A 15,768-nucleotide genomic window follows, 5' to 3' on the forward strand; every position below is an offset into this window, starting at 1 on the left:
GACAGGTTTTCGTGACCACACTGGCACCACCCTGTGGCCAGTGAAAACCTCTGATTTAAACGGATGGCAAGCAGCCTTTCCTTCCAGGGGTGGCTCGGCACCCAGGGAGGGTCCTGCTGCTCAGGACAAGGGGGCGGGCTGGCCGCTTGGCATCCCCTCCCCCCCACTCCAGCCCATCCCTGCCAGTCAGCCAGCAATTCCAGAACATTCTATTCCCACTGCTTCATGCCTGCTTTCTCCTCCTTTGCCCAAAATGGTTTCTCATCCAGGTCACACAGGCCTCTCCACAAGCTGAGAAAGCGCAACTGTAAAAGGAATCACGTGTATCCGTCTCCGCGGAGGCCCATATGGGTAAAGGATCAGAGCCTCCTTTTATTTGGAGCCGCCATTTAAGATCACCGTCAGCAGAAAGGAGATTCGAAGGGGATTCGCGCAGCTCAGGGTCAGCAGAAACCCAGCCCTCGGTGGCCCAAAGATGTGGGAAACGGTGTGAAAGGGGAGAGGAGAGACGGACAGCAATTAAGGGAGGGAAATGGGAAGAGAGGGAGAGGGCGTGGAAGGGACGTGGGAGGAGGCCGGGCAGATTTATGGCGATTTGTACCTGATTGTTCATACTAAAGCCATTATGGGATGATTAGAGAAAAAGGTGAGGCTTTAAGTCCAGTGAAAATCAATAGAAACGTCTGGAGCGATTCTGCAGTGCAAGTGAAAGGACTATTTACAGTATCTGAGCACCTCCTCCTCGTTACCGGTACCTTCATTACCTTCTACGGACTGAGAGGAAGAATGGGGGGAGGGGTTAGAGAGGGGGAGGGGTTGGGCAGGGGTTAGAGAAGGGGAGGGGTCAGAAAGGGGGCGGGGTTAGAAAGGGGGTTATAGAGAGGAGGGGGTTAGAGGGGAGGAGTTAGAGAAGGGGAGGGGTTATAGGGGTGGGGCTAGAGAGGGGAAGGGCAAGATAGGGGGAGGGGTTAGATGGGGAGGGGCGGGGTTAGAGAGGGGGAGGGGAGGGGTTAGAGAGGGGGAGGGGAGGGGTTAGAGAGGGGGAGGGGTTAGAGAGGGGGAGGGGTTAGAGAGGGGGAGGGGTTAGAGAGGGGGAGGGGTTAGAGAGGGGGAGGGGAAGGCAGGCAGGGCAGAGAGGAAGAGGAGGTGAGTGGACTAAGCCTGGAAAAGGGGAGGACTTTTAAGTTCTGGGAAGAGAAAGGAGGCACAGAACACAGGAAGCAGAGGGGAAAGAACAAAGGCGCCCTCACCTGACCTATTCGCCCCCACAGTGTCTCCCATATAATTCATCCATTGTGTTGATCGGCCATCCTCCCCAAAAGGAAGGGACGCTCTAGGAGGGCAAGGACCTTTGTCTGCTGAAGGCACGGACTAGGCATGTGCCCAGAACAGTGCCTGGTATATAGGAGGGGCTCAGAGTATATCTGCTGAATGAGTGAATGAATGAATGAACAAATCAACAAAGGACCCCAGGGGGCATCCAGGGGACTAAAAAAGGGGGAATGACCAGATGGAAAAGGAGACCAGAGAGCCTGCAGGAAAGAGAGGAAACACTGGAGCACAACATCAAAGCCAGAGCCAGGAAACAGCAATTGTGAGTTAGGAAAAAAGTCAGTTCTAAAGACAGCGGAACAAGGTAAGTACCTTGCTGCTGCAAACGAGCTCCCCGCCCCCCCAAAACATGAGGGTCCCCGCAAAGAGAACCTTCAGGTCCCAGCTGAACCCTGCCGCCGTGGTGCAGCCTCCTGAAGAAGGGGATGGTGGCTCGCCTTCCAACGCCAGGTCACCTGCCAGCCACCACCTGGCCGGCCGACGGCATGAACTGTCACCCACCCCCAGCCCTCCCGGTCACCCAAGGATCCAACCCACTCCTTCCAGAGACAGCCAGGACTTACCTTGTACAACTTCAGGCTGGCCTCGTGCCTGGAGTTGACCGTGTGCAGCCGCAGCTTCTCCAAGCTGTTGGTGTAATAGTCGCAGGCGTTGCACTTGAGGTGGACGGGGTTGCCGATGGCCACACACTTGAGCCGCCACTCGTTGGCTTTGCCGCCCTCCTTGATGTGGGCCACCAGCTGGTACTTCTGCACGTGCTTGTCCGTCTTGCAGTGCAGCTGGAAGTTGGCCTTGAGCTGGGTGTTGTAGCGGCAGAGCTTGCACTGGTAGGAGTCCCCCATCACCGCCTTCCACTCATCCTCCGGGAGGCTGCGCTCCACGTTCATGTGCAGCCCCAGCAGGTCCAGGTTGTCCGTGGTGAACTTGTTGCAGACGGCGCACTGGAAGAGCTTCAGCGACGGGTCATTGGTCTGGATGAAGCTCTCGCCCAGGTTCATCAGCTCCTCCGACACCAGCTGTCCGCCCCCGAGCCGCATGTCTAGAGGGATCTCACCGCCCACTGCAGGGAAGGAGAGGAGAGAGCATCAGGCCAGGCTCACAGCAGCCCTGACTCCCACGCCACCAGGCCCTCGCCCAGGTCCCAGGAGAAAAAAATGACTTCAAGAGCCACAGGTACCAACCAGGAAACACACACACACAATTGGTGTGTTTCATCTTTCCTACGGACACGGTGAAATCAGTGGAAAACTGTTTTTGTTTTTTGTTTTTTGTTTTTTTTCTTATGGAAAAGAATACCTAGGAAAAAAGTAGGAACCAAAATTTCTCAACTATTTTAATTCGCCTCCTCGATCAGATCCAAGCAAAGACAGAAATAAGCATCATAGAATGCAGAACTCTGGGAGTTCCCGTCGTGGCTCATGGTTAACGAATCCCACTAGGAACCATGAGGTTGCAGGTTCCATCCCTGGCCTTGCTCAATGGGTTAAGGATCCACTGTTGCCGTGAGCTGTGGTGTAGGTTGCAGATGGGGCTCAGATCCTGCGTTGCTGTGGCTGTGGCGTGGGGCCGGCAGCTACAGCTCCAATTGGATCCTTGGCCTGGGAACCTCTATATGCCACAGGAGCAGCTCAAGAAAAGGCAAAAAAAAAAAAAAAAAAAGTAGAACTCTGGTCCTTGACATGTTGGGAATGACTTACAGCTATAATCTAAGATGCCAAGTTTTCATGACAGATCAGAATTGGGCCCAGAATTTACCAAAAGCAGTGATGCCCTACGGAACTTTCTGCGAAGATGGAACTGTTCTGGATCAGCACTGATTGTGTGTCACTAGTCACACGGGGCCACTGAGCAATTAGAATATGGCTAATGTACAACACATTTTTCGTTTTATTTTTAATCTGTTTACATTTAACGTCCCTAGTCACATGTGGCTAGTGGCTACTGTACCAGACAGCACAGCTCTAAATCAGAGACTCTGGAAACCACCTCCCTATTCCTCATCAATATCCTACCTGCCTGTCAGTGGTGCTGGCTCCTCCCCCATCTCCCCAAGAGAAGCATCTTTTCCTTTTCCTGAGCCCCCACAGCGCGTGAAATGTAGGTCTCCTGTGGGTCATGTCACAGTCCACTTTGCCATAAGCCAGCCACAGACAGAGCCACATGCTGGCCAGTGTCCCCAACAGGATGCAGCCCCTTTAGGATAATGGTGTCATCTTCTCCTTGCTGAACCTCCAGAGAGTACCCAGCCCGCTGCACAGAGGCCCAAACATCTGTGCCAGACAAGGGTAAAAAGGAGCCAAAATGTTAAAGCTTTGGGAAGCTGGACAGAGATGGACAGTGAAATGAAGAAGTCAGACGGTGGTCCCCCCCGACCCCCTGCCCCCAGAAAAAAGGGTCCAAGAAAGCTCGGCTCCTCCCTCTCTGCCCCTGCTCTCTTTCAGTCCGTCACCACCCTGCATAAACCAGGGACCGGCTCCCATTTACCAGCGGTAAATTAATACGTTGAGCTCTTACTTATAACACAAGAAAGGCTTGGAAAGAGCAGCCTTCCCTCCATTACCTAGAAGCCTACAGTCAGGCAGAATGCTGAGCACCAGCTTCTATTTTTCGCCTCTCCCCTAAACAAACGCACACTCGAGCTATTGTGCCTGCCCTGCCACTCCCCAGCTGATATTTAAACTTGCCCTTTTACCTGTGGTTGGGCTGAGGTTATTATTATTTTCTTAATGACTGATTAGAATCCAAGTTAGCGGCTAATAAAAAAAAAAGATGTTATTATTAAAAAGCAAAGAAAAAGATTTTCTTATTTATGCTGCATGAGGCACTAAGAGTGATGAACTCAGTGCCGGCTTGACTAGGCAGAGTGGCTGCATTTGAAGCCTGCGCACAGTCTAGCAAAGCCACAGAAATCTTTTGCGCACACATTCCAGAAGACTCGGGAAGCTTTCTGCTTGTCTTCTCTCTTGCCATCTCCCCTGGTGAGAGGAGCCATAACTATGACACTCTTTATAGGACAAGAGAGAAAACAAGCAGGGCGGGGGTGGGGGAGGGGGAAGCCTAAAAGCTCTATCCCTTAATGGGGACGAAGGCCAGGCAGCATCCAGGAAACATCCACACTGTTCAGTGAACGCAAAAACTGCCCGGAGGGTAAGACAAGGAGCAAACATATATTTGTTTCTGATGCCTACCACCTGAAGCATCAAATCGTCTTCACTTTTTAAATTTAACCTCAGCACATCAATATCGCTCTGAAGAGAAATTCAGCTGTCACTTGCCAGATGCCTGAGTGAAAATGAGAAGTCCTCGGAACATGCAGAGGAAATAAGTCCCTCTTCCCATCCCAAGCTCTTAAAATGAAATGCAAATCAAAGAGAGAAGCAGAGAAGCAGGGAAATGAGGGTGACCGGCAAGCCACAGCTCCCTTCGAAAACTATACCCTGGAGAAACACACCCAGGGCTTGCAATCCTACAGATCCACGGAGGAAAGGGACTAATTCAGCCCCCAAGAAGTAGAGGAACCTCACCCAAGCCACATTTGGAGCCGTGTGGGGGCTTATTCCGCAGGCAGGGTGCACAGGTGCTGTTGGAGAGGAGTGGCCCCGCCCCCATACACACCTGACACCTGACACGTGAGTCCGCCCATGAGCACCTCCTCAGAGAGGCCCAGGGCTTAAGACACTGTCTACCAGCAAAAGCAGGCTCAGACGAGCTTTTCAGCTGGTGCAGGTGTCCGGTGGCCAGCTGGATGCCCAGGGAACATGTGGACACCTCAGCAAGCTACCTGTGCCTCGGTGCTGTACTAAACTTTAGTCCAAAGGGATGTCTGGAAGGGCGTTCATCCGACCTCAAGTCTAACATCTTCTCTGCAAACGGAGGGCAGATCCAACCAGACCAAACCAAGGAGGGCAACCTTTCCCCTAAGGGCCTCGAGAAAGAAAGCATCCCCAGCATCAACATCTGTTTGCCAAGACAAAGGAGAAGGGCCTGTCAAAGGGCGAAGGAGAACTTAACTTGGCAAACAGGTGTGAAGTCCACAAAAAACCACGTCCCCCTGTAGAGCCCACAGGCCAGTAATGCCCACGGCCCCCTCACAGAGGCCTCAAGAAAGGTCCACAGAACTGCAGCCAGAACCGGAAGGGACGGCTCCTTCCATTTGCATGTGCTGGCTTCTGCTGAGGTCCCACAACTCAAATGATGAACCCTAGAGATCACATCCTATCTTACCCACACCCACGCCACTTTCCAGAATAAATAACCTATCTGCTGCTCACACTCCATCTAGGTGGCTCTCGGGGCTTCAGGCAGGCACAGGAGGTGTCCAGAGACTCACCTCGGCGGATAAGCAGTGACACTGGAAATTCAAAGGTCCTCCTTGGCTACCTAGACAAGGTCTTTGGAAGGAAGAACTCTATTGTCTTTAAGAAATAAAATCCAGGAGTTCCCGTCGTGGCACAGTGGTTAACAAATCCTACTAGGAACCATGAGGTTGCGGGTTCGGTCCCTGGCCTTGCTCAGTGGATTAACGATCTGGCGTTGCCGTGAGCTGTGGTGTAGGTTGCAGACGCGGCTCGGATCCCACGTTGCTGTGGCTCTGGCGTAGCCCGGTGGCTACAGCTCCGATTAGACCCCTAGCCTGGGAACCTCCATATGCCGCAGGAGCAGCCCAAGAAATAGCAAAAAGACAAAAAAAAAAAAAAAAAAGAAAGAAAGAAAATCCAAATCTTCCCAATCAAAACTACAATGAGGCACCACCTCACATGGGTCAGAATGGCTGGAGAGGGCATGGAGAAAAAGATTACCCTCCTGCACTGCTGGCAGGAATGTAAACTGGTACAGCCACTGTGGAAAACAGCATGGAGGTTCCTGGGAAAACGACATAAAGAACGAACACGCGATCTGGCAATCCCACTCCTGGGTGTATATCTGGACAAGACCACAATTAAAAAAGACACATGCGCCCCTGCGTTCATTGAAGCACTATTCACAATAGCCAAGACATGGAAATAGCCTAAATGTCCATCAACAAAATGAATGGATTAAGAAGATGTGGTACAGGGAGTTCCCTTCTTTGCTCAGCGGTCAACAAAGCCAACTAGGATGCATGAGGATGCTGGCTGGATCCCTGGCCTCGCTCAGGGGGTTAAGGATCTGGCGTTGCCGTGAGCTGTGGTGTAGGCTGCAGAGGTGGCTCAGATCCTGCATTGCTGTAGTTGTGTTGGAGGCCAGCAGCTGTAGCTCCACTTCAACCCCTGGCCTGGGAACTTCCACAGGCTGCAGGTTTGGCCCTAAAAAGCAAAAAAAAAAAAAGAAGAAGAAGAAGAAATGGTACACATACGCAATGGAATACCACTCAGCCATAAAAAAGGACAAAATAATGTCAGTTGCAGCAACATGGATGCAATCAGAGATTATCATTCTGAGTAAAGTAAGCCAGAAAGACAAAGACAAATACCATATGAAATCACACATATGTGGAATCTACAATGTAGCACCAATGAACCTATCTACAGAAAAGAAACTCACAGACATGGAGAATAGACTTGTGGTTGCCAAAGGGGAGGGAGGAAGGAGGGAGGGGGAGTGGGAGTTTGGGGTTGGGTAAATGCAAACTATTACATTTCAAATGGATAAGCAATGAGGTCCTTCTGTATAGCACAGGGAACTATATCCAATGTTTTGTGATAGAACATGATGGAAGATAATATGAGAAAAAGAATGTAGATATATATATATATACATATATATATATATATATATATGACTGGGTCACTTTGCTGTACAGCAGAAATTGACACATCATAAAACAATTATATATGTGAATAATAAAAAAAAAGAACTGATTAAAAATTTCTAGGGGATTGAAAAAAAAAAATCCAGATCTTCTATGTATCGCAGAAGACAAGCATTCATTCTTCTAGGCCTTTGGCACCTGCCATGTGCCAGTAAGGCACGGCGTCCCGCAGACTCACAGACAGTGGGTGTTAAAAGCAAAATATTTCTCTCCTTCTCAATTCAAGCCTTCGTCAGAATTACTGGTTTTCAAGGTAATTAAGAAGTCCTCACTTTGACCCAGTATGAACCCATCCATTTTCTGTGTCTTCATTCCACCTACATTATACTTGATTTACTCCAAAATCTGCCTCCCCCAAGATTTTAAATCTCCAGACAAGAAAACCCCAATTCCCACTGGCTTTGCAAAAAGAAAACTCAGAGCACTGACACCATGCCTAAGTGTACAACCACTGTGGTTCACTCTGGGGACAAATAAGACGATTAACCAGCGCGTAAAACATCCTCAAACTGGTTGGTAAGAAAGGATCAACAGGTCAATGTTCCACAACAGAAAACAAGATTAAAGTAGCAAGGATTCAAATTTAAATGCAGGGCAAGAAAAACAAATTAAGTGCTATGAAATAGAACTCATCAGCAGCAATTAGCACTAAAACACCACGCAGAGATGTGCCAACGGGTGAGGTTTAGCCCTCTGGCATTAACCTAAGCCATTCCGGGATAAAGGTACTTGCACACACTTCACTGCCGAGAACAACTTACTCCCATGTCAGTGAGGGGATCCCGTTTCGTTCAGGACATCCCTGCCGGTCCCAGGAGGTTGGTGGAGTCCAAGAATGGAGACGAGGCAGTGCCCGTCTGAGGCACTGGCAGTGGGGGGCAGGAGGGACCCAGGCATCACACTGCTCCTCACCAAACCGTTTTGTACATATTCTTGCTGCAGAAGCTCTCCGCCAGAAGTGCTCATGATGCTTGGAACACAGACTCTCGGCTTTTAGCATGCTGACCCTATCCTCTTGGTCCCCTCCTAGCTCTACTGAGCCAACTGCTAAGAGCGCCAACTCACTCAACATGGATCCATGTTCTCCATGGCAACCAAGACTCCGCTAACCAGGATCTGACGGAAAACCTTAGCCTTCTTTAAGGTACGCTTTGAGCATTTACTCATTTCTCATCTGTCACACCACTCCTCATGGTGCTCTAGGGCCGTTTAATTCCCAGATAGGCTCCTCACCAGCAGCTCATGGGAAGTAAGAGAGAGAAAGAACGGGTCTCTTTCTTTCATCGAGATCCTGGTGACAACAGTGGAGAGCTTTGAGAGAGGTGTCTGGGTGACTCCCGCTCAGCTCACAACCAGCCTCGGCCTGCTTCCTAAGGTACGCTACAATTTCCAGTTCCTCTTCTACAGATGACTGTCCCTATTTAAAGCGCCAGCTAGAGTTTCTTGTACATTTCAACAAACGTTTAATGGAACCCACACGTTTCGGGGAATTGTCGTGATTTTTCAAATCAAGGAAGGGACAGAGAAACAGGGAATGGGGAACAGAAAGGAGAGGTGACCAGAGGCCAAAAACCAAGAGGAAACCCTTAAATTTTAATCCCGGCCCGTGGAGCTGGCGTGTAACTGTGTCTCTGTTGAACGCATACCATCTTCCACAGGCTCACCCAGAGTTCAGGGATTCTTGAGAAAAAGATGTGATGGCTGGATGCTCAAAGCAACTCTCAAGAAAGTAAGACTCCACCGCAGCCACGGGGCTCGAGAGAATCAACCCGGCCTGTTGAGGACCTCGGCCCACTCTCGGCTGCCCCCGGGTTCATGCCCATCATCAGAACAAACACACACGGAGTCAGCCTCACCTAGAGCAGGAGTCACGGCGCCCATGGGCCCGGCGGGATCCAGCTGGAATCCGCTCATCATGAACTGGGCGTCCGAGGCCGGGCTGTCCATCTTCAGGTTGGGCAGGTTCATGTTCTGGGCCAGGTAGTACTGGTAGAGCTCGGCCTCGGCGGGCGAGGGCAGGCTGCCGAGGCCCAGGTGGCGGCTGTGCTGCATCTGCGTCATGTTCTGCTGCAGCAGCACCATGTTGTGCATGTGCTTCTCGCTGGTCATGTGGATGCGGAGGTTCCTGGCCACGTTGGTCTCGTAATCGCACACCTCGCACCGCCAGGTGGGTTTGGTTTTTGGTTTGGTGGGCGAGGGGGCCCCGCAGGAGCTCCCGATATTGGCCGCAGCCGCCGCCGCCGCGGCCGCCGCCGCCGCTGCCCCGGCCGTGTGGCTGAAGACCTGCTCCCCGCCTCCGTTCTGCAGGTTCTGCATGTTGTTGAGATGCTTGTCGGACTGCATATGAATACTGAGGTTGCCTTTGGTAGTTGTGGAGTAGTTACACACCTCACAGCGGAAAGGCTTGTAACCACACGTGTAGCTCTCGCCTCGCGCCAGCCGAGGGTGGGGCTGCCCGCTTTTGCAGTAGACACAGGAGCCCCCCGGCTCCGGGTGCTTCTCCTTCATGTGTGCCTCCAGCGTCTGCTGGTACTTGTAGTGCCAGTTGCACTTGGGGCACTTGAGTGTCTTGCACGAGTTACGAGAATGCATCATGGTCATGTGGCCGCCCAGCGAGCGGGAGGAGCCCAGGACCGTGTCGCACTTGGGGCACTCCACGCCGCTCCCCGACGGGCACTCCCCCACCCCAAGCTCGCAGAGGGAGCCAGCGTGCTGGTGATGGGGGACGAAGCCCCCATCGTCACCCTCAATGCTTTCATTTGGTTCTGGTGCTGTGGCATTGTCTTTATTGGCACTTTCATCAGCAAAGTCCAGCCTCCTGCCGCCCTCTGCCACGTTGGCCCTGACGCCCTCACTGTTAAAGCTTAAACGATTCCTCCTGTTCGCACCATCAAAGACAACAAAGGAAGAAGTGGAATTAGAACTAGTAGAAGCTGCGCCCCTCGACAGGGTCTGGAGCACATTAGGCATTAAGGGGGAGTTAGAAACGCTTTGGTTTGAGAGAGCAAGGTCCTTTTTGCTGCTACTACCTGCCGCGGCCCCGGGCTCCTCGGGGGGCCTGTCCTCCAGCTCGTCGTCCAACTCGCTTGGAAAGAGTCCTTTGCAGCCCTCGTCCTCCTCCTCCTCCTCCTCCTCCTCTTCCTCCTCCTCCTCCTCCTCCGCCTCTTCTTCCTCTTCCTCCTCCTCCGCCTCCTCCTCGGCTGGCTCTGCTTTCTCGGAGAAGCAATCCGGATCGCCCACTTCCTGCTTCTCTCCTTCTGCTGCCCCAGAGTCCTTGCCCTCTGAGGATTTGGTAGGACTGGAGGCCAGGGGCCCCAGGGGAACTGAGGTAATGGGGGTCTTCAGGACCGAGCTGGTGAGCCCGCCAAGGTTCAAGAGGGTGCTGGGGGTCAAGATACCAGCCTGGGGCTGCTCGGGGCCAGCGGCAGGGCCGCCTGGGAGAGCCTCCTCCCCTTCCATCCGAATGCCACTAAATTTACCGTAAAAACTGTGTCCGGGGCCTATGAGGTTAGCGGTGGAAACTAAAGGGAGTTGAAAGTTTTTGTTTTTTGGTTCCAGAAAACTGACAAGGGGTTCCTTGTCTTTGCCAATCCCTTGGATGATAGCGGAGATGTTCTTATTGCTAAGAATTTTCCGCTCGTCTTCACTCAGGGTCATTCGATGGTCGTGCACCGCGTGGGTCACAAACGAACGGACGTACCCGAAGGAGAGCTTGCACAAGAAACACATCAGGATGGGCTTCCTCTTGCCGTAGAGCACGAAGCCATCGAATTTGGACAGGTCCACATTGTTGGGAACATCTTTGGATACGCAGGAGCTTTTGGCAGAGCCGTCGCTGTTCAGGTAATCCTTGTTGCTTTTGTGTCGCACGTCGAATACGCGGAAGCTGTGCAGGACGGGGCTGAGCCCCGCCAGGGCTGAGGTATTCGGGAAAGCCTGGTCTGGGCCCTCAAACCATTTCCCGAAGGATGAGGCTATGTGGAAAGTGTTGATGATCTGCGGGTAGACGGGTGCAGCACAAGAAGGGTCCCCTTGCTTGCCCCCGGCCCCGGGGAGAGAGTTCAGAAAGAGCGACGGGAGAGGCCCGCTGCCGCCGGCGCCCCCGCCCTGGGTCAGCTGGCTCAGGCTCTCGACGATGTACGCCGAGCCGTCCGGCTGGTACACGATCTCCCCAGCCAGGTTCTCCACGTCACTCTCCTCGTCCCCCTCCTCGCTGCTGTCGCTCCCGCTCTCCTCCCTCAGGGGCGGCGGCGGCCGCGCGCTGGGGCAGTGGTGCTCCATGTAGGTCTGGAGGCTGGCGAAGGAGGCCGCGCACTCGTTGCAGCTGACCTCCTTGCCGGCGGGCTCGGCGGTGGCGGCGGCGGCGGCGGCGGCGGCGGTGGGGCCGGCCGGCGCGGTGCTCTCCGCCAGGCGCTCATTGAAGGGGGCCCTCAGGCTGTCCAGGGGCCCGTGGGTCTCGCTTGCGGGCTGCTCCATGCTACTGGGTTGGTCGGGGAGGTGGGTGCTGTTGAGTTCAGTCCATTGCTGGTGCTGAGGGATACCGCACCCATTGTCCTTCCCCGAGACGACGGGCGAGTCACAGCCTTCCATGGTAAGGCCTGCGTGGAGCTTTCATTGCACCCAGTACGGATCGGACCTGAAGGGCGGAGGCAAGGGGGAGAGGAGGGAGAGAGGGGGAAGAGAGAGAGAAAGGAAAGAGGTTAGGAGGGCCGAGGCTCAGGTCCGCACGGGGCGCTCTAACGGGCTTCTGTCCACACCCACAACGGAGACGCGGGGCAGCGGGGACCCCAGCCATGGCCCCACCCCGTCCAAGGTGTGGAGAGCGGGGAGCACCCCGGGCTGTGACGGCCGGGGTGCAGGGCAGGAGCAGGGGCGCGGGAAGGGGGCATCAGGAGAGTCCCTCTTTGTCTTCAGACTGTCGCTGCTCTACCCCTGGAGACGGGTTGGAATCTGCGTTCTTTGCAAGCACTGTGTTAGAGACGAGCCCCAGGGGAGGTGGCCGCACCAACGCACCAGACCCCTCGGAGGGCAGACACACAACAGTGGCCCCTTCACATACGGATGGCAGTACAGAGCCACCCCGGCCCCGTGCGCTGTCTGGGGGCCAGGGGAACGCAGGAAATGGAAAGACTGGAGCAGGAGGGCTTCGCAGCCTGAGCGAAAGGATGAGAAACCTAGGCGGCAACACACCATTTGATTCAGAGGCGGCATTGTGCGCTTGCTCTTACTGACCACATCTCTAGTTTGAAAAGTTCACAGAACAGAGTTCGAGGGTCGCAAGGTTCAAGGACAAGCGGGCAGGCCTGGACAAGCTCTGCAAAGCCCCCAGAAGGGGCCACAGCTGCAACCTCACCCTCTCCCGGCCTGGCAAACGTCATCCCATTAACCAACAGTTAAACTGAGGGCCTAAATCTAAAAATGAGCCCAATGCCCACCCGACACTGAGAAAGGAGCGTCTCCCAATTCCCATCCCCTCCCCACAAGCCACAGAACACCCTTGCCTGTGACCCAACTGGCTTCAGACCCAAAATACGTAGGTACAAAGAGTAAGCCTGATGCTTCTAGGAAGAACTGCCCAGACTCCCAGTGGGCGGGTGCCCGCGCCGGTGGAGAGGATCTCGCCCTGTGTGGACGGAGCTTGCTCACCACCAGGGCGGGGGAGCTTTTGGCTGTCAGGGATCTTCGCGGCCAGCTGAGATGGCAGCTGGGCTCAGCCAGCCCCCTTTCCACACCTGCCTCTTAGTTATTAGTCGCTACCCAAGCAGCTGTCCTTCAGCCCTGGGGCTTTTCCGTTTCCGACTCCAAAGTGCCACTGAGCTGAATGTGCCCTCTGAGACCTCAAAAGTCCCTGGGGAGGAAGCATCAGACACCAGCCACTGCTCTGCTTCTGTGGCAGCAACATCACAGGATCATTTCTTCTGTCCCAGCACCGCTCCTCCAGGCAACTCAGCGCCCTGCACGGCCCGGATCGTTCGCCTGCAAATCCCAGGCCACCCGCTCCACTGTGCCGCCTTCCTGGAGAGCACGTGGCTGCCTCCCCACCCACTGTCTCATTCACACACGGAGGATGAAGGTTTGGCTGGGCCTGGTCTCCCTCTTCCCTGCAACCCCCATCTTCCCATTCTTTCTTCACTGCTTGATTCTCACTCCACGATGAGCCAACAGCTCCCCCTCGGGAAAAGACAGGGAAGGCAGGTTTGCCAGGAGTCTCAGGAGAAAAAACTTTTTAGAAGAACGTGTCAAGTTTTGTTGCAAATACACACACAGGGGCACACACACACCCCACTTCTCGGTTTACAACCTCAAACTCCATTGCAACAAAGTTCCATGTGCCTTAGAAAAGACGCAGATTTTAAACAAAGATGACTACACTAAACCAAACCCAGCAGCAGAGGCAGGGAGACTTCCTCACGAGGCTCAGCTGGGATACAGGTGAGAACCCGGGGTGGCCCTTCCTAAGGATGCGCATGATTGGCTGGATGACATCTGACTGACAGCTCAGGCCAAAAAGGTTGGCAGGCCTGAAGGGGCGGGAGGGTTAACAGCCCGATTGTAAAATCAATGTCATAAATGCTTGGTAAGTTACAGGAACATGCGGGAAGGGGAGGCCACGACTGATAAAGGAGAACAGCTTTGATGCTTCACCAGGGACTTGTATCGACAGCGAAGCCAATCTCCTCTCCAGCCTGGACTGGGCCGAGAAACCTGCGAGCGTTTACCAATTAATTGGTGGGCTTTTCTTGCTCTGCTCTCTTCTTCCTCCTCCTCCACAAATCACCCAGCGAAGGGACTGCGACTTGGAAAAACTCACCTAACTTTGTTTTCTATTCGTCAGCCAAAGGTGCTGAGAAAAGATGACACCGTGGGCAAGGGCAGGTTGCCAGCCCCGTGAGAGGGGACACGCAGGGGCCCACTCCTTCACAGGGGCAACAGCTCACTGAGAGGCTGGCAGGAAAGAAGAATCCTGCTGCGTATCTAAGGTGCCTGCTCTGGGCCCCCCTTCAGCACATGCTGGCCAGGCAGAAGCTCTCACAACTTTTGCCAAGTCAAGTGCGGTTCAGAGGAGAGCGGCGTCTCTTCACCAGGACGCCTGTGAGAAACACAGACCCTCGGCCCTACCCCAGATCAGAATCCGCATTTTTAACATAATCTCCAGGGGATGTGCATTATCAAAGCTTGAGACACTCTCTACTTGACAACATCAGCGCCAGGTTGCCAGCTCCTCCCTGCTTGGTGCCTGCGCTGCTAGGCAACCAGGCGGGTCCGTCTTGGGCTCACCCACCAGGCCCTGGCAGGTGCAGGGGTGAGGGCGGTCAGGAGGGGACCGGAGCACAGAGATGAAGAACTCTCTTAATCCTGACCCATCCTTCGGCTCAAGGACCCAGGCCCTCCACCACTCTCCCACCCAGCCAGCCGGCAGTTCCTCTCGCTCTGTTTATCAGCCAGTCAATAAGAAAAAGGTAGTTCTTACTTAAGGAGGCAGAAGTCAACTCGGCAGGTCGATCAGCACTCTGTCTGTAAACACGGTTTCCCGTAAAATCAATGATCTTCCGTTACAGAGGGCAGCCTGGGAACCCAGCAGGTCCCCGTGCTCTCACAGGCGGCCCCCCACCCCTGGCTCTGCACCCCTTCCTCATCCTTCACTACTGCCTGGCCCAGGGCACACACCCCAAACCCTCCACCCCTCCTGCAACCCACTTCTCTCCAGCCATTTACACCCCCAAACTCCCTTTAAACACAGAGGCACTGTACAGACGCGCTCCACTGGCAACCACCAATGCTGGACCTGGCGTGGGTTTGCATGTGTGTGTGCGTATGTGTGTGAAGTTTTAAGTATTCAGCTAGATGTCAATAGAACTCATCTCTCCAGTTGAGAGAGTTAAAGGGAAGACACAGGCATCATGCAGCACTCAAGCATTCTCTGCTTAGCGCCTCCACCTGCCTTCTAAGAAGCCGTCCTGCACAGAAAAGCTCCAGCATCTCTCTGGAGAGCCCCCTGCTCTTGCTCCCCTCACAAGGTCGTTTCCTTGGAACCTACCTGCAAAGCCCTTGCATCTTTGCTAATATCAGTCTTTATGTTTCAAAGACTGTTTGAAACGATAAAACTCCACCATCTTATGCTGTCCCCGCCTCCCCCCGCCCCCCTATGTAACAGTCACCCATCTTCCGTTTTCACCTGAGAAGATGGGATATGATGGTGTTATCACATTCCTTTAAGGAGACAGGACTGGGTTCCATGCAACAGTTACTGCGGCGAGGCTGGGGTGGGGGGGGTGCAGCTACTAGGAAGGGGAGGGGGCTCCCGCTGTGGCTCCAGCTCCCGGAGAATTAAACACGAACAGTCGCACTGTGTAATTTTAAATTGTTAATTAGCACAGGGTTAATTAGGCGGTCCTTTCACAAGAGGCTGTTTGGCAGAAAACCAAGAAAGGAAACAAAGGGGAAGAAAAGAAAAACAAAGAGAGCAGAGACGGCGAGAAACTGTTGCCTCTGTGCAGTATCACCAGAGAGAAGCAAAGCAGCGGGTAAGCAAAGCTGGTTCCCGGGTGCTCCCCACCTGCGGGAGGGGGACCAAGGAGCACTGTCTTCCGGAGGGCGATTCGGCCGAGGGTATCAAGAGCCTCAAAAACGCACGTGCCTCTTGA

General features: G+C 53.8%; 1 protein-coding gene across 6 annotated transcripts in view; it reads right to left on the reverse strand.

Annotated features, from left to right (window-relative positions):
* ZFHX3 (zinc finger homeobox 3) overlaps nucleotides 1-15,768 on the reverse strand; it is a 996,345-nt gene that overhangs the window by 157,892 nt on the left and 822,685 nt on the right. For 4 of the 6 annotated variants that reach the window (XM_084959702.1, XM_084959703.1, XM_084959701.1 and 1 more), the window contains 2 exons: nucleotides 8,980-11,759; nucleotides 1,896-2,392 (listed from right to left, as the gene is read on the reverse strand). In XM_084959702.1, the coding sequence (XP_084815828.1) occupies nucleotides 1,896-2,392; nucleotides 8,980-11,713 (3,231 nt within the window). In that variant the 5' untranslated portion in view covers nucleotides 11,714-11,759. The remainder of the gene's footprint in view (nucleotides 1-1,895; nucleotides 2,393-8,979; nucleotides 11,760-15,768) is intronic. The other 2 variants (XM_084959704.1, XM_084959705.1) reach the window with 1 other exon arrangement.

Source organism: Sus scrofa, chromosome 6 (genome assembly GCF_054392235.1).
Source record: "Sus scrofa isolate SSC_HxYL_T2T_F1_AM1 chromosome 6, Sscrofa_HxYL_maternal_Yorkshire_Landrace_v2.0, whole genome shotgun sequence".
NCBI lineage: Eukaryota > Metazoa > Chordata > Mammalia > Artiodactyla > Suidae > Sus > Sus scrofa.